This window comes from Parambassis ranga, chromosome 22, assembly GCF_900634625.1.
Source record: "Parambassis ranga chromosome 22, fParRan2.1, whole genome shotgun sequence".
Lineage (NCBI taxonomy): Eukaryota > Metazoa > Chordata > Actinopteri > Ambassidae > Parambassis > Parambassis ranga.
The window spans coordinates 10153358-10179553 of record NC_041042.1 but is presented as its reverse complement, the minus strand read 5'-3'; the positions used below and the strand labels follow the sequence as shown (position 1 = coordinate 10179553).

The 26196-nt window shown below is 41.1% G+C and overlaps 2 protein-coding genes across 2 annotated transcripts; both read left to right on the top strand.

The window, feature by feature from the left end:
* The first annotated feature begins 5010 nt into the window (after nucleotides 1-5010).
* Nucleotides 5011-17717, top strand: fbxo33 (F-box protein 33). The gene is made up of 6 exons (XM_028394843.1): nucleotides 5011-5587; nucleotides 7421-7531; nucleotides 8179-8339; nucleotides 8468-8676; nucleotides 8823-9120; nucleotides 9265-17717. The coding sequence occupies exons 1-6, from the start codon at nucleotides 5145-5147 to the stop codon at nucleotides 9528-9530; spliced, it is 1488 nt and encodes a 495-aa protein (XP_028250644.1). The 5' UTR covers nucleotides 5011-5144; the 3' UTR covers nucleotides 9531-17717.
* Nucleotides 17718-20601: 2884 nt separating this feature from the next.
* On the top strand, nucleotides 20602-25872 carry pnn (pinin, desmosome associated protein). The gene is made up of 9 exons (XM_028396192.1): nucleotides 20602-20761; nucleotides 21218-21298; nucleotides 21455-21526; nucleotides 21866-21941; nucleotides 22078-22172; nucleotides 22320-22395; nucleotides 23585-23740; nucleotides 23855-23993; nucleotides 24073-25872. The coding sequence occupies exons 1-9, from the start codon at nucleotides 20649-20651 to the stop codon at nucleotides 25284-25286; spliced, it is 2022 nt and encodes a 673-aa protein (XP_028251993.1). The 5' UTR covers nucleotides 20602-20648; the 3' UTR covers nucleotides 25287-25872.
* The last annotated feature ends 324 nt before the right edge of the window (nucleotides 25873-26196 follow it).

Here is a 26196-nt window from a genome sequence, read left to right as displayed (position 1 = left end):
TTCCACGCTAAATGATGACGGCTTCCATCCATGTGCCAACATCAACCACAAATATTGGAGCAGAACAGCTTTGACTCTGCTTTAGGTTTGAAAAGACAGAAACATCACATCACATGACCAGAAATAAGGAGCTATTTTTTTTTTTGAGGGGATCAAAATATTGGTGGGGCCAATTTAGTAATCGCTGGACAATGGTTGGGACTCCATGCTAAAACTACGCCCTCGACATGTATGGTTTGCATGTTAGCATGCAGTGCTCCTTCCGTGCTCAAGTCAGATTTAGGTGTGCACCTTGTGACCCTGTGATACAGTTTAGATTTGTTTAGATGTCTTTGGTCTGTGTCACACTCATATTTCAGTCAAATGACATTTGAAAGGCTAATGTGATGTTCTTGTTCACACCAGAGTCAATGCATCAGATTAATGTATAATGATAACATGGGGAAAGTGACCACAGCTATATAGGGATGTAAACAGCAGTGTAGAAAAATGTAACAAGCAGCTGCAGTTCTGTTCTTCAGACAGTTGTGTGAAGAATCTTTTACTGAGCATTTATTTTATTTTTTTAATATATATATTTTATTTATTCAGATAGAACCCATACCAGACATCTCAGTAACAACCTCCCTTGCCACCCAACCACAAACATGCACGCCCATTTAACACATTACACTGCTGCTGGGAAGTAAATCCCCACGTCAATTGCAAATCATATCACTACAGCAATGCTATGCCACCATGAGTGTTTAAAGCAATTTTGTAAATCACTTCTCATGGGTAATACACTGAAAACAGATGGGTTCAATTTACACTCACAGTATTTGTTAGTGTTGTCCTTTTTTTAAAGGATGCTGTAATTTGAAGCCATTGTTTTAATTTTAAAAGCCACTTCTCCACTAAGGGAATAGAGGAGCTACAGTTAAATCATTATTTTTGTGATTATTTTGTGTAATCAGTAAATGCTGTGTCAAAGGTCCAATGTAATGGCATCGAATTGCCAAAAATATATTCATGAGACTAAAATTGGCTGCAATTCTTGGCAAATGACTGTTGATGATTGAGGGATGTTTGTCATTTTTGCAACAAATATATCAAGGGATGATGTTACCCATGCTTCTAAGCACATAAAAATACGAATGCAAATTGAAGTTTGAAACCATTTTAAGCTAACAAAAGGAAAACAGCTTTACATTTTCTGACTGATTCCATCCTAACGGAACATCCTCGCATTGAAGGGATTGTCTGGATCTTTCATGTTTTCTACCACAACCTCATAAAGAACATGTAAGGAATATTTTTCTGTGTTTTCCTCTGGCTTTAAGTCTGAGAGATTTCTTATCCTGAGCACAAATCCTGTTATATTGATGCATTTTCCCACAGCTCTGTATGTTATTGACTCAAGTAATAATTCAGTCGTCCTCAGGAAAGCAGCCTTACTGTGATCAGCTGGCACTATGTATGTGTGCCATACACATCATTCACTGCAGCTCAGTAGGATAGAATTCATTTCCTGCAAACCTGTCATAAGATGCAGGATTCCTCCTTCCCTTCCCGTGCCTTGCCACATGTTTTTTTTCTCTCAAATGTCAATTTTGGAAAAATATCTGTAACAATCTGTTTTATTGGCAGGGCCATTAACGTGCCATGTAATTGGCCTTATATTGAGGGCTGCTGCCTGCTGCCAGCCACCCTCTTTACTGAGTTTTTGGTCCTTGTTTTTTTGCCTGTATAAAGAGCTTCAACAGCACACTCGGCTTGATGGCCAGCAGCTTGTCAACCCTCTCCACCAAGTCCTCCATCTTTGAGTTCTTCCTGCAGCCAGCCAAGTGAAGGAGCTGCCAGTTCTCTCGTTGAGAATTATCATCTCCCCCTCTGCGGTCTGCAGAGCCCTTAATAGGTGCTCTCTTGTATCCTTTGAAATCTTCTTTCACACTCTCCAAGCGTTTTCCTCCTTCTTTATCCTGAGCTGCAGCCTCAGTCATCTGCCTGAAGTTCATATACATCCTCCATGATTTAAGATGTTAAACCTCGTGTCCAACATTTGGGAGTAGCAGCAGCTTCAGATTGGTTGAGCCATTCCCTCCTATGTAGCTGGTGTCCCTTCATAGTTTTTGACTGTAATAAGTAGACCATCCATAATGCAATGTATGTCAGTACTCGGTGAAAAGTACAACAAAACTCCATTTAAGACACAATGTCTTATCCTCTTAAACAGGGACCATTTAATCTGGCAAAAAGCACTTGGTTATCTTAACACAGCATCACACTTTTTCCATTTCCGTAGTCACACATAGCAAAATCTAACCCTATGATTTCACTCAGAAAAAAGAAAACATAAACTGGGTCTGGATTATTTTTGTATGTGTGGATCACCACAAACATAATAATGATTACTTCTACTGAATTGAATCTTTTTTTCTTGTGTGCATTGCTCTTCTCTTTCTCCCTGTGGACCTTCAGATGTGGATTCTGTGATATGCAATTTCTACCTTGAGTACAAGATGATAAACATGCAAAAAATATAACCAGGCACTGTTTGAAACAGAACATATTAGTTCAGATTGTATTTGTTTGTGATTCTCTTGCTCTTCTCTTGTTGTTTTATTATGCTTTTCCTTCACTGTGGCATCTATATGCTGCATCAGACATGTGGATCTCTACCACCACCCAGTGCATTGTCGTGGAGCTGCAGGGGGCTAAAAAAGAGCAGGTGATTCAGCACTAAAAGGATGTGAGATTCTTAAAGGATTAAATATATGATTTACACAGATACTAAAATACTGGATTAAAAGTATTGAACATGCTATAGCAGAGAGAAAGTAAACAGCAATTCTGCAAGCAATCAGAGCAGCATGGATGCTATTGATTAGCAAGCTGCAACAAAAGTGGTAAAGATGCCCACTGGCAAACACACAGTTTTGTTTTTGTTGTTGCCTCTGCTGTCACTTGATTTCCCCCATGCACACTTGGCTGTGTTAGATATCCTTTCAGCGTGCCTTTTTCAAGCACATAACACCAGGGAAAGCACTTATCTGTCCCACAGACTAAAGTGTGAAGCTTCATTATGTTATCAACATGAGAGGCGAAGCAACTGCCGTCAGACTCTGCAGGTGTAAATACAACACATTATCTCACTATTGAGAAGGAGGAGATTCATAGTTTTGGCACGTCCCTGATGCTCATTGGTATTCAACAACATTATGCCTCATCTGATGTGATGTACTTTAATTTCTGAAGGATGAAAGTGTGTTTCCCCCTCTGGTTAGGGTGCAAGATCAGCTAGCGAGTGAGATTAAGTGTGTTGCTCGAGGACACTTCAGTACAAATCTGATGAGCATTCCAAATTTCCCAGGGTCCTGTGTTCCCCAGCTTTGTAATGCACATAACAAGAACCTCATCTGAAAAACATGTTCCCTACTTAATGCAGTTTGACACATTTTGTGAGTTTGTGAAAGGGATTTTATTTTTTCCTAGCAGTTGCAACATGGCTATCAATATGATGAGGGATAAAATCCAATAGTCATCATGCAAGTTAAGTACCCCCCCCCCCCCCCCCCCCCCCCAAAAAAAAAAAAAATTGAACAAATTCTTACACACAATAAATGTACACAAGAATAGCAATTATATCAGTCCATGGTTATCACATGTGTGTGAATATACACACTGCTGTGTTATCTCCTTCAGGTTCCCCTTGATAATTAGCTTGCTCTCTCTCTCTTAGCATGATCTCTGCACTGAGTTTTGGCTGCCTCGATGTTAAGATTCCCATCTGGGTCCAGGTAGCAAGTGATATCTTCAGGGTTCAGGCCTTCAGGCAAATCAAACTCCTGTCTGAACTCCCGGTGTGTGTGAGAACAGCATCCTTTTTCATCCTCCTTTCTTCACTGCCTTCCTGCTGACTCCCAACTTCCTCCCCACCTGCCAACAGACACATCCTCTGGAGAAAAAGGTCCAGTGTCCAGTGTCAGGCCAAAAGGGCCCACCTTCTTTTTGCAGTTGATAAGCTGTTTGGACAGGCTCTGTTTTCTCTAGGATTTTGTTTTTGAAGTATGTCAATCAGTTCAAGACTGCTGCTGAGCTCACGCAGGTTTCTCTGAAGTAGAGCCTGCTCAGGCCACAGACTATACACAGGCTAGGAAAAGCCTCTAAACCCACTAAGTGCAGACTGCAGCACAGATAAGTACATCTTCTTTAGCTTGTCTGTATTAAGCCCTCCTGATGTGACATCAAATCCAGGTGAAGTAGGACTTTGACAGTTTTTGTTCTAGCTGGCTTTGGAAATTCTCCTGTCGTTTCTACAGCTTTCCACAGTGAGGAGCTGCTTCTCAGGAGATCTGGTGTCAATGCCACAGCTTAAGTAAAATTGGGGGGCAGATAATAGATCTATGTTGTTGAATATTTGTTGGAGTTAAGGATAATTCCTTGGATTTTTTTCTCTCATACAGAAACTATTAGTTTATCACGAATTAATGATCACATTTTCGATGGTATGTATCATGTGAAATATCAAACATATATATATTTCAATTATATTTTTCATATATATGTATTCATGTTTTTAACGGCCTCTAGTCAATCACACCCTTATTTTACTCTCGTTCATCGTGTCATTGTGTGGCGTTTGGCTCCCTCTCTGCAGTTTGGAGATGGGCGGCCGCTGGAGGGGGGTGTGCCTGGATGGAAACCACCTCCAAAATAATAATCACGTGTTGCTTTTTTTTTAAACTGCCAAAAAAACACCGCCCTCCCGCGGGGTACGGCAGTATGGCAAAAATAACAGCACCTCCGGACGAAACCATTCAATGAGGTGATGCAGTCGCAAATTACCCAAATCCTGGAGAATATATTACTAAATCCTTCATGTGCTTCAGTACATACATTTGTAATGTCACTAAACACAAATAATGACTATCATCACGTCACAGGTAATTGCGTTTATTATATTGTTGAGAGATTTTTGTTGCCCGTGTATTGAAAAGAATGGTTCGCTCCAATAGTATTGAAGGCAAAGCTGAAAAACGGTTTGTTTTCACCGAGAGGACGAAGCGTCGCTGATATTCGCTGTTGCAGCACCCTTTTAAGATCGGTTGCACTATTTCTTTTATATCTGGGTGGTTTCCTGACATCAGCTTTCTTAACTCGCCATGGCTCTGTGCGGGGGTGTCGGAGCCATGGCTTTACCCAGCGAGCTTATCGTCCATATATTCTCCTTTCTGTCCGACCGAGACAAGCTCCGGGCCTCGGCCGTCTGTTCACGATGGAGGGAGTGTCTCTTCTACCCCGCGTTGTGGACCGAGCTCAAACTGCGGATAGGAGGTAGTTGTAACGGCAGCGGTTCTAGCATCGACGAGACCCCGAAACTGGAGTTCCTCATGCGGAAGTTTGGTTCTTTCGTTCGGGAGCTGCACCTGGAACTAGCACCGGTAGAAGGAAATCTTAGCCATCTGAACAACGATCCGTCGTCCACTAGGATGGACCAACCTCCCGGTTCCGAAAGCGACCCGCAACTGTCCGAGCGATGGAGAGACGCCATGGCTACCTACTTGGACCAGGTGTTGTGTGTGTTCACCAGCATACGAAACAACAGGTAAACATATACATGCTCCAAAAATGTATTATTTTATTGTTTTATTTCGGAACTAAGAATTCGCATGACACATTCTCCTTTTGTTAAAATGTTATAGTGTTGCGTCGCAGTGAGCTAGCAAGTAGCTAGCTTAGTTAGCTATAAACAAACCCTGGCATTAGGAGTTACGTAATCATGTCGTGTCTTTGCAGTGGAGCTAGCAGCCAACGTCACACATCGGAAGACATTAATGATTTAATGGTACATAAACGCTTAGTTTAACAGTTACCAACATAAAACAGTGATGCGTTTGTGTGAAGCATACTTTAGTGTCAATGCCAGTTCAGCCGCTCGTCTGCGTTTCTTTTGTTGCCAGTTCTGTTTTACATGTTGCATTGGATTGTCCATACCAGCAGATACAATGCAGCACTGGTGGTGGCTAGAGAAAGCTTTGTTGGCTGAGACCTGCTGATATCAGCACTGACACACACATATCCAGCGTATGGGGAGTAATATTTAGCTCTAAAAGTTGTTGCATACTCAATAGAGAATACTGTCCCCCACGAGTAGCAGGAATAAAATGTTGCCACTTCATCATGCCTGCTGTGGAAATTACTATTCTATTTAAAAAAAAAAATCTTCTGAATTGAGCATTACAGCTGCTCCTACATTCTCCATTCTTCTCTACATTGCTTTGTAGTATACAAATAGCACCCATCTAAAGCTAGCACCTCATGTCTTCCTGCTGAGTGGGCCGAAACCATTTCTGTTGTTTGAGTGTTTTCTATCAAGCAGTGTTCCACTCACATTTCAACATGAATTCTTACATTGGGCAATTGGACAAATCCATAAGTGATGATGACAAGATTTGAAAAGTATCTCAGATAGTTACTACCTAAAGTACCTAAAGTTTTATGTTTGAGTGGTGCCAGACAGAACAAAACAACAGTTGTTTAGAGTCTTTAGATGCCATCAAGTTTTGCCACTGATACCAAACATGTGCTGCCATTTATGACTTTTCATGTTATCAAGTGTTGAAAATTCAGTTTTCCTGTAAGTAAATGTAAAGATTAAAACCTACTGTTGTATTCAAAACAAGAATAATCAACCCCTATGTTCCCTCTTAAGGGCATTAAGTAGTTGCACATGAGACTTTGTAGCTTAACTTTCAGCTGATATGCAGGAAGTGGGTGCAGCAAACCATATGTACACCTATGTCTTTGTCACGTGTTGCACTGTGGCCTGCATGCGAATACTGATCTTTTCCCACAGCAACCTCCAAACCTCAGTGTCAAAAGTGAGCCAGCCCACTTGGAAGAATGTAATTGAGTGCGTTGTGACCTCTGTTCTTACCTTACCAATTTTTGAAAGCATATATTGGCAGCCATTGCTTGGTTTTTGCCTTTCTATTTTGGGTAGAAGGGCTTTAGACAGCAGTGCAGCTGTAATTCTGTGCACAACAGAAGGCAGCTCATAACCATATACATACATAATCAATATACATAACCAGGGCTAAAATAGACTGTTGAAAATGGCAGCAGTTTCTGTGATACCTTATTGTAAACTGTTCGTTAGGAAAATTTGCTTCTGTTGAAGATTCTGAAGCATTTCTTGCATGTTATGTAGGACAGAACCAGATACATTACACTCATCTTACTGCATGAATGCCTCAAACAAATGTTGACAGAACAAAGTCAATAGTGAACCCACCTTCCTCTGTGGCCATATTTTACTCTTAACACAGACAGACATATGACCTGACCAGCAGTAATGTTACATCATTAACAAGATGTGAAAAATGTCAGTGAATGTGTTTTGCTTTCTTTCTAACACTGTCTCTAACTTCCTCTCCAGAAATCTGCAGAAGCTGAGTCTGTTTGGAGACACATTCATTCTTCAGCAAGAGGGACTGTCGGACAGCTCAAACCTGCACCAGATCCATCAGGGGGACAAAAAAATCAACGAGTAAGCCTAAGCACCAAAGCTTGAAATAAGTTTTCTTTAGAATAATATAAATTGTTGGTGGTTATTTTCTGTCCATAAGATATGTTGGTACAGTATTATTTGCAAAGTGGCACTGTTGGGACCATTTGTTTAATTTGAAAGGGTGTGATATTTGTTTTTTGAGAATATAATAGTTCATTTGTAAAATTAAAAAGACAATTTGACATCCAACAGTTAACCAGTATTTGCGTGTTTTACCATTCCCCTCTGTGTTTTATAGGTTCTTATTTTTAACTCGTTCTGCACCTGTCCTTTAGAGTAGCATAAAGTATGCATGTGATATGCATACATTTGGGACAGACATTGCAGTCACATTGCAGTCACCCTTGCTCGTGTCAGTTGCAGTCTTTAATGCCGTATTTAGCCATATTCAGTCATGTGACTGAGCGGCACACCACTGCACAGAGGATTGTGGGTCAGATTAGCTGGATTTTTTTTATTCTGTTTTTCTTTCCTCCCACCTACAGCCTGTTTTCTAGAATTTTACATTTGAACAGGGATGAATGAGTCTCGGTGTGTTAAATTCAATTTGAAGGCTGCTGCAGTTATTCAGCTAAAATGAAATTAGGCTAATTTTTCTCATTGCACTTGCTCCCTGCTATCAACAGAATCCAGCAGTTGTTCATGGAGTTGTTATCCAACAGCAGGCAGCTCAAATGGTTGTCCTGTAGCTTCATGCTTGGTCTGGTTACTCCCTGCTCCTTAGCCTGCTTATCAAATCCCTCAGCTGAGACCCTGCAGCATCTCAGTTTACTGGACCACCAGCTAGGTATGTATTAGCCTGGTATATTGAATGCTTTTGTCACAGATGAGCAGTGTTTTCACTAAAAAATATCACAAGGCTAGCACTGTTTTTGTACATTTGTGCAACTTTCCACCTCTGTGACTTCTCCACAGGTCCTCTCATTTTACCATCAGAGTTGGATCGTCTCTCTAACCTTCATTCTCTGGCTCTGGATTTTTCTGACCTGACATCTGAGCTTTGTGGTCTGCTGGCATCTCCGCGTCGAACTCCACTTCATCGCCTGTCCCTGCTGCTAAGTGGTGCTGCCCTGGAGTTTAAACCACTAGAAGGGACAGCTACGGAGGATGATTGGAAGGCATTGGTAAGAGATTCTGTCATTCCCTTTATTGTTGGTTCAAAAATGTGTCTCTGGTAATTATTCAAGAGGTTGCAGTGGGGTGTAGTAGTAGTAATGCAAAAGATTAGTTGCATAACTATTGTTAAGGGTGGTGCATCTCTCCTCCCCAGGTTCGTGTGAGTGCCAACCTTCGAGTGTACATCATGGCCCTGGAGGTCGACAGCTCTGAACTTCTCAGGGTCCTAAAGCCAAGCCTTCCTCTGGAGCGCCTTCACCTCGATAGTTATAGCACGCTGGTGACAGACGCTACACTGGAGCTCATCTCTCAGCAGTACAACAAAACACTGACTCACTTCCTTCTCCTGAGGGATGGACCCAACTTCCCTGACCTCAGCATCAATCGCAATGAAGACCCATTGGTCCTCCTAGCATGGAGATGTACTCAGCTAGCTGCACTGGTGATACATGGTGAGTTCAGCTTGTCAGTTTTAAGATATAAGCTAGCTTTCTGTGTGTTTTCTGTTGTAGTACTAGTGGTTATGTACTGTATAAGTTGCTTCAGGCTTGTGAAAGCAAATATTGGCCAAAAAAACATTTTTTCTGCCATCGTAGGTTACACTGTATGGTCCCATAACCTGGTGGCCATCTCCAGACTTCGTGGCTCCAGCCTTTGTGTCCTAACCGTCTCTGAGGAGAGCATCGACTTTGACCCAGACCAGTCTGTGTACATGGAGGGCGACCCAGTCCATAACCTGGTGAAGGAGGTTTCTCTGGGTCTCGGTCGTGTCTGGCACCCTTGCATGGATTCCAGCCTGATTTTGTCTGAACCCACACAGCACTTCCACCGTGAGCTGCACATCTTCAGCATGGGCATGTAGGGATGGCAAATATACACATCACAGCCTAAATTGTGTCAAGACCAGGCCAGACTAACCAACACCAGGTCCACTGAATCACGCCAAAAACAGCAGGCCTAAGTAAGAACAATCTATACATTGCAATTCTGTAACCTTGTACGAGTGGATTGTTTTTATTTTATTTTATTTTTTATTTTATTTTGTGTTTCAGTGGGGTTTTAGCACACAGTTAATTTCTACCATTTCCCCTGTTTTCTTGCATTGTTTAAGATGACCTAATTAGCTCGTTACTTGGAAAACAGATTCAACTTTTGATGTTCAATATATTTTGCAACAAGAATATGGAATTACAACTTAATATTGAACAAATACAACTCACCTGACAACCAATAGGACATTTCAGATCTTAGTGTGTGTGCTGAAACGGGTCATCCTATTGCTTCAAATGCCTCCTGGCCCAGTCTGGTCTGGTCTTGCCCACAAATATTCAGAGCTCTTTCCTTCACCTTAATAACCTCCAGAGCATCTGTATAGTACAACTTTGATTTGTTTCTTGTCTTTTTCATTTTTATTTTTATTTTTTATTGATTGTTTTCATCTCTCCCTGCAATGTGTATAATCTTGTTTTTCCTGCGTGGTGGTTCCCTTTGACTGTATAGGCTTTGTGTGTATTTAAATACAGATATATTATTATCCTGCTCACAGCTAGAACAGGACAGACAGGCAGGTTGAGTGATGGACCGGTAGTATATGAGAGGGAATATGTGTCTGAAAACAGGCGATTAGCTTTAGATACAAAAGTATTTTTTCTCTTTTTTAACCTCTCTTTTGTGTCCATCTGTTTGCTGCGCTCTAGCAAATGAACTGATCAATGACTTCCTGGATAAGATGACCATAGCTGCTTCTTCTGTTGCTCTGAACGAGCACCTTGTGCACTTGTCCACTAGTTTGTGAGCCTTGCCAGCAGGGTGGGAAATTCCACTGTAAAATGGCTGACTTGTGGCCTGTGCTAATCAATTTTAATGCAGTTTTAAGCACCAGCCATGCTCCATGAGTCGTGATCGTTGTGAGTGACACTTGAAAAGCTTTTATTAAGGGTATTGAGCACCTTACCGTTGGTGTAATGGAGAATATTGTTACATGCTTGTCGCCAACACGCTTCCCACCCTGCTTACGTGTTAACTTTTGGGAAGCCTCACCATTCTCAGCTAAATAGGGAGTCGCATCTTCCAACTGATACTCGGAGCCAAACTGTAATATTCAGCTAGTCTCAGTACAACACACCACAACTGTGTTTTCTTTTTCTTTTTCTATAGTCAAGGTGAATATTTTGCCTTTGTGATCATGTTAAGTATGCCACTTCTGTTATCGGTATCCCACGTATAACTCATACATTGACCGCTGATGTTGAACCATGACATCAAGTATAAAGCAAGGGGTGTGCATCATGATATGAAGTGGTCTGAGCTTGAAGACGTCTTCGAGAGAGAATGAATTTTCACTCCACAATGCCATATATGTTTCTTTTGAGAAATTTCTGTGCAACTACTCCCAAATTCTTGGTGAGGCCACACTAAAACAACAACAGCAGTATTTTGTATGCATAGCTAAGTTGGCAAATATTAAATCCAGGTTTGAAGTCATGCCAGCAGTACTGTAGGCAGGAACCAGCATTTCTCAGTGGCAGAGTTGTTTTTGGAGTAGACATTTCATTATTAAGACAAGGGTGCACTGAATGTAACTCACATTTCGTATTGTGTCAGCCAGTCAGTCAGCTTTTTGTTCTAGCTTGAAGGCTTGCTGTACATCTGTATGTGCTGCAGAAATTTGGCATATCTTGCCAGGGCTGCTGAATAACCAAGATTGAACATTGTAGGTTCAACTGACAGTCAAGAATGCTTTATTTTTCTCATAGATAAATGGCACCTACAGCACAACAAGGTTTTGGGCCATGCGGTATAAAGTTCTTCTCTGTCAGTCTCAGGTAGGTTTGTAACATCACTTTGACCAGGACAGTGGTGGTGATGTTGTGTCGGATGTGTGAAACAATCAGTTAATGTGAGAAGTTTTTTGTTTTGTTTTCTTTCCTCTTGAGTCACAGTTGCCTTGGAATCAGCCCCTTGTTTTCTGGAACCAGTATGATCATTGTTCTTAAAGATGTTCTTTATCTTGCCATCTTTAAAAAAAACCTCACACTGCTTTAGCTGGAGGGTCAGCAAACTTTAATCATACATTTGTTTTCAAAGATTAAGGTTGATAATGCTCATGGCATGTGTTTTATATCTCCAGTAGCTGTTGCAGGAGGCTGGCTGTGGAGCAGTTGAAAATCTATGCTGTCAATAGAGGACATGCAGGGCCTAATTAAAGTCTGAAATGATGGTCAGTTTTCTGGGGAAATGATGTCTGGCTTTGCCTGTACGTCGATATTCATTTACTAAGGCATGACTTTAATTAAATCTCTGAGTGAATGCCTTTGTTCTTATTAATGAAGTAAATGTTTGTCAGGCTCTGTGGATGTGCCAGCATTCCATGTTCAAGGCCTAAGCCAGATGAAATAGTTTGTGCTTCAACAGATACGATTGCTTGAAAACTAGGCCCAGTAATATGTGATGTTCCAGTGTTATGCCTGCTGAGTTGTTATGACAGCTGTTGTGCATCAGTGTCTTATTAGGCCATTTCGTGAGCCAAGTTGGGAGAGTTAAAAGTTAGATGGGGCACCTAACAGGGTAAACTAGCTGCTGTCAGAAATGTTACCCTCCCAAATGGCTTCAGCTTAGACCTATTTGTATACACCATGGAATTTAGAGGTAAAGACAATGGCACTGCACACTGTAAAGGTCCATATCAAGGTTTAAAGTTTACAAGGTCGACCTTTTTTTTTCCCTCAGATATGGAACCAGCGGTATGCCAGCACTTTGCTAGCTTCAGAATAAATTGGTCCAAGTGTAGGGCCTGTGGTTACCAAATGCACGCTTGGTTTTTAAGGAACCTAGATGGTTTAGCCATGATAATCTCTCTAGTCCTTGGTTCATATCTCAGGATAAATGCACTTTGGCACCAAGAGTTTCTTTTAAAGGCTGTCTGTGGCTGTATAAGCGCTGTACACTCAAACACTCAGAGGGGTTTGAAACACCAACATAACACATTCAGACCAAAATATGTTGGTTTTTATCTTCCTTCTACCCTTTACTTCGTTTTTCTTCTCATCTCTTTTACGAGCCGTTAGATCTGTATTGCATGTATAGATCTCAGTTGAGTAAAAGGTGGCAAATCACAGCAGTTTTTAGTTGAATGTATTGTCAGACTATATTGTCATCTCAGCTTAGAAATTATTTTTTTTAACCAACTGATTTTAAAAAGCTGATTTTACAGGCTCCATTTCGACCTCCTCCTCTTTTCCTGTCTTCTGTCTTCTCAAGTCACTTGATGTAATTTGCTCCACACTATATGTTATAGTTTGCTGTTTGGGCAGTCCAAAGTAGCCATTGTGGCAGAATAGAAGGAGGGGTTGTTGTTATATATATATAGTCTGCTATAAACAGAATAAAATGTTGATTTAACTGAAATATTCCCTGGCACAGTGCAGACTGAGTTCTGTTCTGGTAATAAGTCTCCTTTCACACAGTTTACACCACAGAACTGTAGATACAAACACTGACATTTTACTGCATGTGGTGTGGAGGGAGTTCATGTTTTGTCATTGAAAGGAAAGAAAATGTGGGACACAGTTGGAAAGTAATATCCTAGGGCAGCATTTTATAAAACTTGTACCAGTGGCGAAACTGTTTGGTCCCTGGGGTCTTACTGCTTTTCAAACCTTAGATCTCCTTTTTTGTATTAGGTGTTGTTTGTTGCTGTAATTGTTAGGGAGCAGAATTGCAAGTGCTCATGTTTTAGTTCCTCTTAGAGCGTGCTTCTGTTTTGTGCGCAAGTGTTCATGTGTATCAGGTAGAAAGGTGTGTATTTGAATGAGTCGTCAGCCGTGCAGCCATCATAAATTTTCTGCATGCCTGTGTTTTTGAGGGTGGTAGGTCAGGGAGCTTTCTCAGCAGTGTAGGCTTACCACTTCTACTGCAGCAGGAAACAGGAACCGAAATCGTTCTCAGGGTACAATAGGTTTTCAGAAAGGAGGAGGATGAAAAGTAAATATAGCTCAGGCCTCTCGCTCACTCATGAAATAATAGGAGTCACTGGATCTTCTCTCCTTCCTTGGTGTGTCCCAAGATGCCAAAGACCACAGTGGAACCAACTTAACCCAGACACGTGTCTATCTGAAGTGCCCACATACACACACACTGGCTGGAGGCTGGTCCAGTATTTCTCTCTCCTGCGCACCTCACTCTAGTAGTTCCGTTATTTGCTTCTTCCACTGTACTGCTAAGATTCTCTCGTTGTTTGTTCAGACTCTGTTTTTGCAAATACGTTGGAACATACTGCACCAGATTTGGTTAAATGTCAACAGTCTTGTTGTGTGGTTGGAGTGAATACAGACCTCTAGGAAAATGTTTGGCCAGTCTTGTATTAATGGCTGTGCCCTCTGTTTAAAAGCTTCTCTATCCCAACTTTATGAGGGTTTGTGGCATTGTTTCACATCTTGTACAATGTGGCCAAATTCTTCTCTCTGAATGGCACTCAGGGTCTACTGTATATATGTTGTTGAGGCGTCATAGGTCAAATCCAGGTCTGTCCTGTCTAGTGCCGCACAGTTTTATAGTGTGACCAGAGGCTTAAGCAGAGAGGTCTGGGATCAGACCACTTACACCACCATCATATTCCTCCTTCTTTCTTTTTCCTGTCTGTCACCTGTTTCACTGTGAGGAGTGAGTGAATGTAAAACTAAAGGCGAGGAGGGAACAGTTTGGTTCAATCTCAGAACAAGTCAGGGACTAAACACTCCCACAGATCCTTCCAGAAAGTGCTTTCTGATAAATAGCAGCTTCTCTGATGTGTTGTATGGCCCCTGAGCCCATAGTCCTGGTCAAGATTGATGTGATGTGTTTAGTCCTGGGCTTCTGGAGCTGTAAAGTGATTTGCTGCTAGAGATCTGCTAAGAACAGGACATTCCACACCGGAGGCCGTCTGACTAGTAACGGTTTACTACATGGCAACGATGTGCGCATGAAAATTAGCTTCTGTATGCAATTATATTTTTTTATTTTGAAAGATCTGTTGTTGAAGAGGTCAGGGATGCAGCTAGTGCTGAGGAGTCACACCAGATCAGCAGCTGGTCTGAGCAGATAGCAGGTGTGATACCATTTAGAAGGTTTTTGTTAAGACTGTGACTCTCTTTTAATGGTCAGCTGGGTTTATAATGTATTTCTGCGATGCCATGCTTCAGCATCCTGAGGCCATTCTGGGGCCTTTCGTGTCAGGTACACAAATCATGAAAGCACTTGCTGTGCTAAATTTGAGGACTAACTATTCATGAAGTTTGTTTTGCATGTTGAATAAATCTGGCAGGTATAGATCACAATACAGTAAGAGGAAGTTAGTCTGCATTTTTTGAACACGAAGTGGCTGCAGTACATGTTCACTATGGATACACAGGTGTCTGGGCTGGCCTCATTTATACACCATATGCAGACAGGGGTTTGTGTTTGACTATGCCACTGTGTGTAAACAGAAAGACTGACTGACACACAGCTAGCAGAGCCTTATTTTAAATGGCAGGTCTTAAATGCTCTAGATGGAAGATGGGCTGTCAGAAATTCAGGAGACCATTACCAGCAGTGGGTTCAAGTGGCTGCAGCCAGTTCAGTCTCCCTTTTTGACCTTTTTATGCTTTGAATTTTTTTTTGTGTGATCTTTATGTGCATTTATTGACTATTCCTGGAAACTAGCAGGGCCCATTGTGGCCTGATGAGTAATTGAATCCACAGAGCTGGCCTCTAATCCAACTCATCTATGTCCATAAGCCTTGTGTTTTAACTGAACTGAACAGATCTGTAAATATACTGGGATCTGTCCTGAGTTGGGTTGATCACATACATGCTAATACATAATAGCCAGTACTAATACCATTGACATGGACATGAGTGAGTGTGCATTATTTTAGTACCAAAGCAGCATACTGTGGCAAATCTGCATCATTCTAAAGACGGGCACAGAGCCACAGGCAGATCATCAGATATTAGGTTTATTTACACTTTGATCACTGCTCAGAATCAACACAATTTTGAGAGTTTGTAATGTTGACTCTCAGGATGTTTGCAGTGTTCTACAAAGTAAGCCTAAAATAACTATCGATGGGAGAAAGTAAGATGGTTCTGGACCTAAAACCTTCCCTCATAGACATTCAGGGAATTTTGAAGGGATTAACATTAAGAGACAGGTTTTTCTCCTCACAGACTTCTGTTTGTTTGTTTTTTTCTTTACTTTTTTTTTAATTGAAATGCTACAACCACAGGACTCATGCAGGAATGTGACAAATCCGATTACCACCTTGACAACTTTGGTAAATTGGAGGAAAAAACACTGGATGTGCACTGCACTGGTATTAAATCAGTCCCATGTTGCAGAGATAGTTGTGTGTGTGTGAGGTAAGATATAGGCAGACAGAGTGAAGCTATTGGCTTCTAGCCACACTTCTATTTTAGGTTTATGATAAGGATCTCGGCATTAGTGGTGTTTAAGGGGGGTTATCTAATACTATACTCTTTATTTCTGGAGATAAACAACAAATGGCACTGTTAGCATAACCTGGCCAAATTCTGTCAGTAGCTCTGGTGCATACCGAGATTTATGCATTGCCTGGCTATATCAAGAAACTGATGGATATTTATGCTCGGTGTCAGCCAACTATCTTCATTTAGATCTCAGCTACTGTGGCTCTGATGCTTCTGGCTGGAAAACAAAGTCTTTCTTGTGAAGCCTAGAGACCCAAACCTTCTAATTAGCCAGGCAGGCAGGCCTGCTGCCCAGTCCAGCCTCACAACTATGCAAGAGGAATGCATATAATCCACACTCACTTGCTTTTTTTTCAGTTTTTATATTTTTCTCACTGTCAAGCAGTAGAAATGAAGATGTAAACTAATAAGAACTTGCAATGACAATACTTGGCCTTATGATGATTTATGAAATCTTATCATTTAGTTTTACGATCTTTTGATTCTGGTCAGCCAGCCCAGCGACAGCAGCGGTGACGGCGGGCTCACTCTTGGTCTCTGTGAGACTGGCTAGACGGCCCCAGATTTATCGTGGTACGAATGTTGTGCATTTGTTTAAAATCAGGACAGTTTGCAATAACAGCAGTCTTACTAGTGGCCACAAAGGGGCACAAGCAGTGCTGACAGCGCCCGGCTGCGTCTGTAGAAAACCATAGAGGAAGAATTATAAACTATTTAAATAGATATAGAAACTCACACAGTGCATATTTGTATAGGTATCAACAATGCATTACCGTGGTATACTCTTATGCAACACATGTCCGGGTTCAATTTATGAACATGAAGTATGTTATAAATCACACAAACTTTGTAAATCAGAAGCTATGTTGTTGTGCGTTTTTTGCAGAAATGGTTTTACCATCCTCAATGTTGAATATTCTGAGCGTATTGTTCCTGTGTGATTGTTAAAGTGAGCACATAGCACTGGGTTTTACCTTCTTTCTGTAAGCAGGGAGCCAGACTTGACCCAAAACACAGCTGCACAGACTTCACCTACAAGTGTTGTGTGTTTCAAATTTGATCAACTTTATCTTAAATTTTCACATCTTGTCTGCACAAAAACGAGTCGGCATTCTAACTTGCATACAGAACAAGGTGTGGCTTCATAATTATCTGAAGGATTGGCCTGGATTAATGCTTGTTAAAACCAAGAAAGGCAAGTCTTACACCCTTAAGAATCCCCACTTGTGTCCATTAAAACAAAAAAATAATAATAATTGAGGACATGGTTAACATGTCCTCAATTATTGTTATTAATTATTAAACAAAACAAAAATCATTAAAACCCAGCTGTGGTTTGGGGGTTTGTCTGTGGAGAAAGAATCTTGCAGCTGAGAGAACAGATTTTATGGTTGAGAACATTGTTGATCCATGGTTCTGTTGTGGGGAAAAAAGGTAGGGTTGCATTACAAACCTCCATTTAAAACCTCTTAACTGACAGATGGCGTACACTTGAGGGGTCAACCTGCCGAATGTTGATTTGAATTAATGTTGAATGAATGCTTCTCTTCTTTTAGTCAGTGAATAAAGACATTAAAACGTCTCTTGCCTCCACTGTCTTTTTTTGTATCTTTCTGGAGTTTGTAATGAACTAAAAACTACACAATGTCACACAATTATTTTTTTTTAATTCATATTTTCCAACTCTGAGCTGTATAAATTTAAATGCTTATTGGATTTAAGCATACCAGGCCTAAGTAGAGCATCCTATATCATGGTGTGTTAATCTTCAAAAATACTACTTGCCTAATTGTGCACACAATGTATTGCTGGAAATCAAACCCCAAAGTGAGTACCAAAAATGTGATTACAAAGACGCACAACAACCACTCAAAGCATCACTGCTACAAAATTAAACAGAAAACGTATACTGTAAGTGTGTGCACTTTCTTATTTGACTACTTTACAGCTGAGCTTTCCCACAGGTCTCAGGAAGTTGTCTGAGCCTAGGACTGCCATTGTTTTGTTTCTTTTCTCCCCTCCCAGCAGAGATAACAAGCAGGTGGATACTGGTCTTCCTGAGATTTTCCCACAGTTACAACAGAGATCTCTGTGAGCTCATCATCAGAATATTTCTTTCTTCCTAAAACTGATAAATGTGTATGAAACTGAATAAAAACAGAGCTTCCCAGAAGATATCTACTAGATACTAGATATCTATATGTCAGCCTGTCACCATGGTAACAGCAAAGGAGACCTCAAAAACCACTCTGAAAATTCTGAATACAAGTTTGATAGAGCAGCATCTAATGAGCGTTTTAAGACTAAAATAGAGTCTGTAGCTTGAAATTTGTAGGAGGAGATACATTTTGCAGATGACCCTCAGTGAAGGGCTCTCTCATAGACTCCTGTGTTAAAAATGACACCGAAATTGCCTAGCAACGGCAATGAAACTAATAAATATTTCAAACATGGCTGGTTTATCACTAATTACCAGCTTAACCTGTTAGAATAAAGTAGTTAACTTGACTGATGATTTGTCAGTATCATTTTAGAACAATGTGGTGATTTAGAGTCAAAAACATGTAAGTGCAATTGTCATCAATTAATCGTCAAATTAATCGTTATCGGCTAAATGCCACAATTAATTGTGATTAATTTTTTTGCCAATATCGCCCAACCCTAGCCTCAACCAAGACACTTGAATGATTGTGCAAAGGATATTTGTGGATTTATATCTCCTGTGCCGACACAACAGAGAAAGTAAGGGCTCAATCTAAGTACTTGTCACTTGTACTTTACAGCAATCAAACTAATGTTGAATGAATGCTTCTCTTCTTATAGTGAGTGAATAAAGACATCAAAATGTCTCCTGCCTCCACTGTATCTTTCTGGAGTTTGTAAGAATGAACTAAAAACTACACAATGTCACACAATTATTATTTTTTTTAATTCCTATTTTCTAACTCCGAGCTGTAAAAGTTTAAATGCTTATCGGATTTAAGCATACTAGGTGATGTATCGTGTAATGAGGGAGGGTGCGGCCTAAGGAGAACATCCTATATCATGGTGTGTTAATCTTCAAAAATACAACTTGCCTAATTCAGACCCCAAGGTGAGTACAAAGAAACACAACTGCTCAAAGCATCACTGCTACAAAATTAAACAGAAAACTTAAATAATGTAAGGGTGTGCACTTTCTTATCTGACTACTTTACAGCTGAGCTTTCCCACAGGTCTCGGGAAGTTGTCTGAGCCTAGGACTGCCATTGTTTTGTTTCTTTTTCCCCTCCCAGCAGAGATAACAAGCAGGTGGAGACTGGTCTTCCTGAGATTTTCCCAGTTACAACAGAGATCTCTGTGAGCTTATCATCAGAACATTTCTTTCTTCCTAAAACTGATAAATGTGTATGAAACTGAATAGATATGAGCTTCCCAGAAGACAGGAGTAGATTTTCTACTGGTCTGTGGACTTTGAAGATCAAGATAACCTGTTGGCTAAATCATGTCTCTGAAGATGAGACACAAACTAAAAGAATAATTCAAGCCATAAATGTGGAATTTCCACTTGAATTATGATTTTGTTGAAAAAAGGGGGCATCAACCAAGACACTTGAATGATTTTGCAAAGGATATTTATGGATTTATATCTCCTGTGCCGACACAGCAGAGGAAGTAAGGGCTCAAACTAAGAACCTGTTTGCGCAAGGCAAATCTTACAGTCTCTAATGAGACTGCAAGATTATTATGTTACACAATTAAGCTGAAACAATAACAGTTGGAAAACAGAGAGGAAAGGATTTTAGATGAGATGTTTTTGTGTATGCATATTGACCTTGGAAGCCCTCCAGTGAGGTAGGTAGACAGAACAAACAGCAAAACAGCACGATGCATCTGTGCTATGTATGAACCAGGATATCATCTGTGGTTTATCGTTTGGTTTCTGTTCTGAAATTCTGTTCTGAAATCTGAAATTGAAAGTATTGTTAACTTTTGTGAAGAACTCATGGTGTACATTTAAGCATAGTGCAAGACAGTAGAACGTGTTTGCTTTTATGTATTTATATTGAACATTGTTAACTTTTGTTCTGATAATTTTGATATATAGTTTATTGTTATTGGAAAAAAATGTCAAACAAAATGGCAATAAAACAAGTGGATGGGTGATTTGTACGGTGGCCCTGATGATCAAAACACAACATTTCAGAAAACACAACAGCATTTCACAAAGCGTCAGTTCTTGACTGGCAGCGAAACAACCAAACACATCAGATTATTTTTAGTGCGGGTTCTGTCCAATCAGAAACAAGAAGTGTTGTACCTACCCTTTCCGTTTTCTGAAACGCTGTTGTGTTTTGTGAAATGCTGTTGTGTTTTGACCTTCAAGGCCACCGTAGTGATTTTTAATGCACGACAACAACGTTTTTCAGCAGCAGGTGGCGCTATTGCATGCCAACTGTCTTAATTCAGAAGAGAAGAAGAAGACAGAACGTCATAAAAGGCGAACACGTGATTCGCGCGAACTGAAGGCAAGATGGCGGTGGTGGTGCGGAGCTTGCAAGACCAGCTCGAAAAAGCCAAGGAAAGCTTGAAACATGTGGACGATAATATTCGCAAACTTACAGGACGTGATCCCAATGAATCGAGGTAAGAGCCACAATGAGTATTTAGCTTCTGCCGTACTGCTAGATAGAAGCTAACCAACTGCTAGCATTTGAACGGCAAACGACGTGTGCTAAAGTTAGCATGAGTTGGCTAACTCGCAAACAGAAGCACCTCATTGTGTTTTGTGATAACCACCGGAGTCTACATAATCTCACATAACTTCTGAAACTCTGTAGTCGCACGTTTAACTGAGAAATACCCCGGAAATTATGAGAATTTCTCATAACATCGGAGAGAAATATCTAACCTAGTTTGCCAGGTATGTTTAGGCCCACAAGTAGGCGTCGTCCAAGTGTCACCTCATTCCCTTCCTGTTAGATAATGGCTAGCGGCTTTGATTATTGGAAAGGGATGATTGCTGTTAACAAACGCAATAACGGTTAGAGATAAGAGAACGTTTAATCATCGTAATGAACGTCTTTGTCGCTGTGATTTCAGACCGGGCCAGATCCGTCGGCTCGGCGGACCCATGGCAGCAGGCCTGGGAGGAGGTAGAGGCAGAGGTATCAACCTGCTAAGGTAAATATGCATTCAAGTCCCCTCAATCCAGTGATGTTGATCAAACGGTTATATAGGTGCTCAAATGGCATGTAAGCTATGCAAATCTTGAGATTTAAAAAGTGTACGATGTAAAAAGTGTGTTTTGTCATTTAATTTTGTGTCGTATTTTTCCAGGCGTAGTCTCTCAGACATCGGAAGTGGTGGCCCCCCTGCCAAGCAGAGAGATATCGAAGGAGCGCTGCTGAGGTGAGATCATGTTTTTAAGAATCTTTCGATACACACCAACACAGTTTGTGCAGATTTTGGACTAAGAATAGATGAGATTTTAAAAAGAACGCAGTGTTGCCCTATGTCCTGCTGCAGTTTTAGTGCTATTTACACCATGGCCTGACCAAAGTATACACAGTGAATGCAGCCCAGCCCTAGGATTAAAGCTATTTTCCCTATTTTACACTGCAAAATAGTGATTTGATTTATGTGATGTTATACGTATGGACTGATATGAGGAAAATTATTAATTTATTTCCCATATTACATGTCATTACTGGTATGTAAGTTTTATCTGTTTGTTGTTTGTGCACACAGGCTGGCAGGGGACCAGAGGGCCAGGAGAGACACACGCAACGACAGCGACGCTGAGGATGACGATGATGTCAAAAAGGTATGGCCTCGTGTGTTTGTAGTGCTCCTCCTCATTTATTGGTTGTTGTGAATTTGTCCACTAATGCAGTGCGAAGCTATTTGTTTATTGGTTAATGAGTCAAAGTCATCAGATGTTCTACTTTTCTTTTCTTCAGCCGGCGTTGCAGTCGTCTGTAGTAGCTACCTCCAAGGAGAGAACACGCCGAGATCTCATTCAAGATCAAACCATGGATGAGAAGGGCAAACAGAGGTAAGCAAATTCTATCTGTACACACTGGTTTATATTTACAGCTGACATAAGTATAAACGTAGGCTGATAAATGTCGAGTAAAAAAGAAGTCTTTGTAGAAATGAGCAATGAAATTGTGTATGATGCATGTGTGTCGTTTTGGTTTAGAAATCGGCGTATGTTTGGCCTGCTGATGGGGACCCTACAAAAGTTCAAGCAGGATGCAAGTGCATCTACAGAAAAGGTGGGGAATTTTGTCCTAGAGCTGAGCATATCACATATCCAGACATGAAAATGCTTAACCTTTTGGCGAAATTCGCCATTTTGAAGCCAAAATAGGTGACCTACATGAATCGTGTAGATCTGATGCTAACAAAAATGGGGGGGGGGGGGGCAAGGCCACAGCGTCCGGACCTCGGCATGTTTTTAAGCAGAGGTGCTTAAAAAGTCACGTTCTGTATTTACTCTGCTTGACTGCTTGGGAGCTGCAAAGATCTATAATGCCGACGTCACACTCATCACGAGTTTGTTTGTTGGAACGTGCATGATCGCAGGAGTGAGACCTTTTACTGTTAAAGATCTTTGTTCAATAAACCGCCACATGGACAGAGTCGGACCTCTCTCTTCTTTTAGCTGACAATAGATGGAAGATTCGTATAGCTGACTGTAGCAGACCTCTGGTCTGTGTGAGTTTAATTCTGTGTGGATGACTGGCTGCAATAATACATCCCGTCCCCTGGTGTTTAATGTGCGCATTGAGCCACTGTAACGCCATGATCAATACTGGGATTAATTCCTTAATATGCAGCATCGCCACCTTTTGGACAGACACTCTCCTCTGTGCGCCGTGTTTCTCTTTCTCCTCCGTCGTTGTACTTCCTCCTTCCGTCTGTGTGTTCTGCACCCGAAGAAGCCCTTGCGCTTCACCACATTCGCCACGCCCACTAAATTCCGACCAATCACAGAATTGTTAAACTAAGGGTTTACTACTGTAGGTAAAATAGGTGTTTAACGACCTGTCAAAATCACCAGAATGCAGGAAGGGGCATCTAGGAAGTTAAAAAAAGGAAGAAAAAAAACTCCCCCCATATTTTTTTATGGCATGACATGGGAGGACAAATAACTGGCTTAGACATTCATTATGTTCAGACTTGACTAGTTTGCCCATAATGTAGTACATTTGATAAATGATTTAATTTGTGTTCATCAAACACGATCAAAATTAATTTTAATATAATATGTGATCATTTTAGCCCGCTCACATATTTCATGCACCCTTCTCACCTTTTTCACCCCTGACCCGTTTTCATGTCTGCATATCTGACTAAAAGTGTTCCTGTGTTGTTTTTTTCTAAGCATTTTCAGTTGATTCCTAATTCTCAGATCTTGACATTTAGAAAAAAATCTTATTTTTTTGTACCGTTTTATCACAGCAAAAGCGTCGCTCAGAGATTGAGCAGAAGCTTGAGGTTCAGGCTGAGGCAGAAAGAAAAAAGGTGGAGACTGAAAAGAGGGAACTGTTTGAAGAGAGGAGAGCCAAACAGACGGAGTTGAGACTACTGGAACAAAAAGTGGAATTAGCTCAACTGGTAAGATATAATGTGAAACATTGAAATTGTTTGTCATTACTTCAGTATTCTGGCTCTCAGATGGTCCTTGAAATGTTGTTGGTTTAAAATGTTTATGCTTTGTTGCATCCACAGCAAGAGGAGTGGACAAGCCACAATAATCACCTGGTGAAATACATTCGCACAAAAACCAAGCCTCATATTTTCTACCTGCCTGGAAAAATGTGCTCCGCTACACAGAAACTCCTCGATGACTCCACCAAGAAATTAAATGGTAAGTAGAATTCCTGCTTTGGGAAAGCAGTACCCTTAATGTAGTATTTTATAACTCATGTATGGATACTTCTGTATAGTTGTGTTTGAGGAAAGGCGTGAAGCATTTGCTGAACATCTTAGCAAGATGGAGTCACGCCCCCGGCGACAGATAAACCGCGACCAGGATGGAAACACAGTGACATCACGGACGGACCACTCGGCTGAGGGTAAGCCAACAGGGCAGGTAGTTCAGATGACAGGTAATAAGATTGATGCAGAGATGGAGGAGGAAGAGGAAGAGGAAGATGAGGAGGAGGAGGAAAGGGAGAAGGAGAGTGATATAAAGGTGGAAGAAAGGGGTGGGGGGGAGGAGAGGGAGAAGGAAGTACTGAAGAAGGTAAAGAAAGAGCAAGAAAGGAAGGAGTTAATTGGGGAGGGTAGTGAGGAGAAAAAAGATGAAGAGCGGAAGGACAGGGGAGACAAAGAGGCAAGTCCAGAATCAGAGGACATGGAGGTAGACCAGGTGGCAGAGAAGGACATGGGTAAGGAAGATGAGGTAGAAACAGATGGTAAGCAGGACCCCACAGACCTCAGTAATGAAAAGACTCAGGACACCCAGTCCTCTGAACCAGCTGTAAGCAACCAGGAAGCACCAAACATCAGTCAAATGCCACAGCCCAGCCACACTACAGGGGAACCAGCAGTGCAGTCTGCTGAAAATGAAGGGCCCTCTCCAGCCCCCAAACCTCAGACAGCCTCAACCATGCCTGCAAACGATTCCACCATCACTGGGTTTAAGGTCCAGGATTCTGAGGTTGAGAACCAGGCAGTGGAAGAAAAATCAGGAGAAGAGGCCCCACAAAAATTGCCTGACTCACAGGAGGCCCCCACCACAACCCCTGCTAAGGAGGATGAGGATGGAGGCAGAGGGAGGAAGAAGGAAAAGGAGCAGAGGAAAAACCGCAGCCAGAGTAACAGCTCCTCCTCCTCTTCTTCCGGGTCCTCCTCCAGTGGGAGCTCGTCTTCCTCCTCCGGATCCAGCCGCTCCTCCTCCTCCTCTTCATCCTCCTCATCTTCATCATCTGACAGTAGCAGTCGAAGTCGCAGCCGAGACAGTGGCAAGCGCAAGAGGGTGCCATCAGATAGAGACAGGGACAAGAAAAAAGAAGAGAGAAGTCACCACAAGGGAGGAGGGAGGGACTCTAAGGGATCCAAGGAGAGGAGGAAGAGGAGGAGTGAGGAAGGAAGGGGCAGGTCATCCCGAGGTGATAGGGAACATAAAGATAGGGACAGGAAGGATAAAAGACGCTAATTTAGCTTTAGCTTCTATAAAAACTCTTTGGGGGAAAACCTCCATCAGTTTACTTTACAACCTTTTTTTAAATAAGCACCTCTTATTCAAAGAAGAGTTTTTTAACATTGGAGACACTTTCAAAGTCCACTTTAGATCGAAACACCAACATTGATGGAACATGAAACAGTGTATTTTCCTCCAGTTTTTTTTCTCCCCCATCATTTGCCAACAAACAGTTCTTGGCGACTGTGGGGTTTCTTCCAGAGGAAATCCTTTACATTGTAATTTTACTCATTTCTGAGCAGGTCAGGAGAGATCATTGTAGCCCCGTCTTTTTAAATCTAGCTTCCTTCACAGCACATCTGAAATTTGGTTTTTAAGAACATCTCTGCAGTGCTGTAAAGAAAAGGTGGTACTGAATGTGTTATTGCTAGGCTGGGTATTGATGGCTATGACACATTTCACATACAGCAGTTTTATGTTCAAGTTTTTGTGTCAAATCAGTTATTTCACTGTTTGATATCAATTGTAATTTGCTCAAATATTGTTTTGTTTTTTACCAACTTATAATCTGCTTCAAATTAAAAGTGGGGTATTAGTGGAATTGTCTAAGGTGTGGTTATTTGTTCTCAAAGGATCAGATGATTTTGTTTCTAGACTTTTAAACAAGCTGAAGTCGAACATTTTGCAGAGTCTTTTTTTTGTGTGAAACTCTGGTATTTGAATTGCTGCATTCTTGTTTAAATTGAACTGATTGGTCTTTTAGCTCAAATGTAGTGCATACTGAATCATTTAGTCTGCAGGTTAAGACCACATACACAGGCTGTTGTGAAAATTGTGGCACATTTTGAGGTATTTACATTTAATTTTGTAAAATAAAAACCTACTTGTTTCAACAGTAAACTTCAGTCTTGTTTTGCTGTTATGT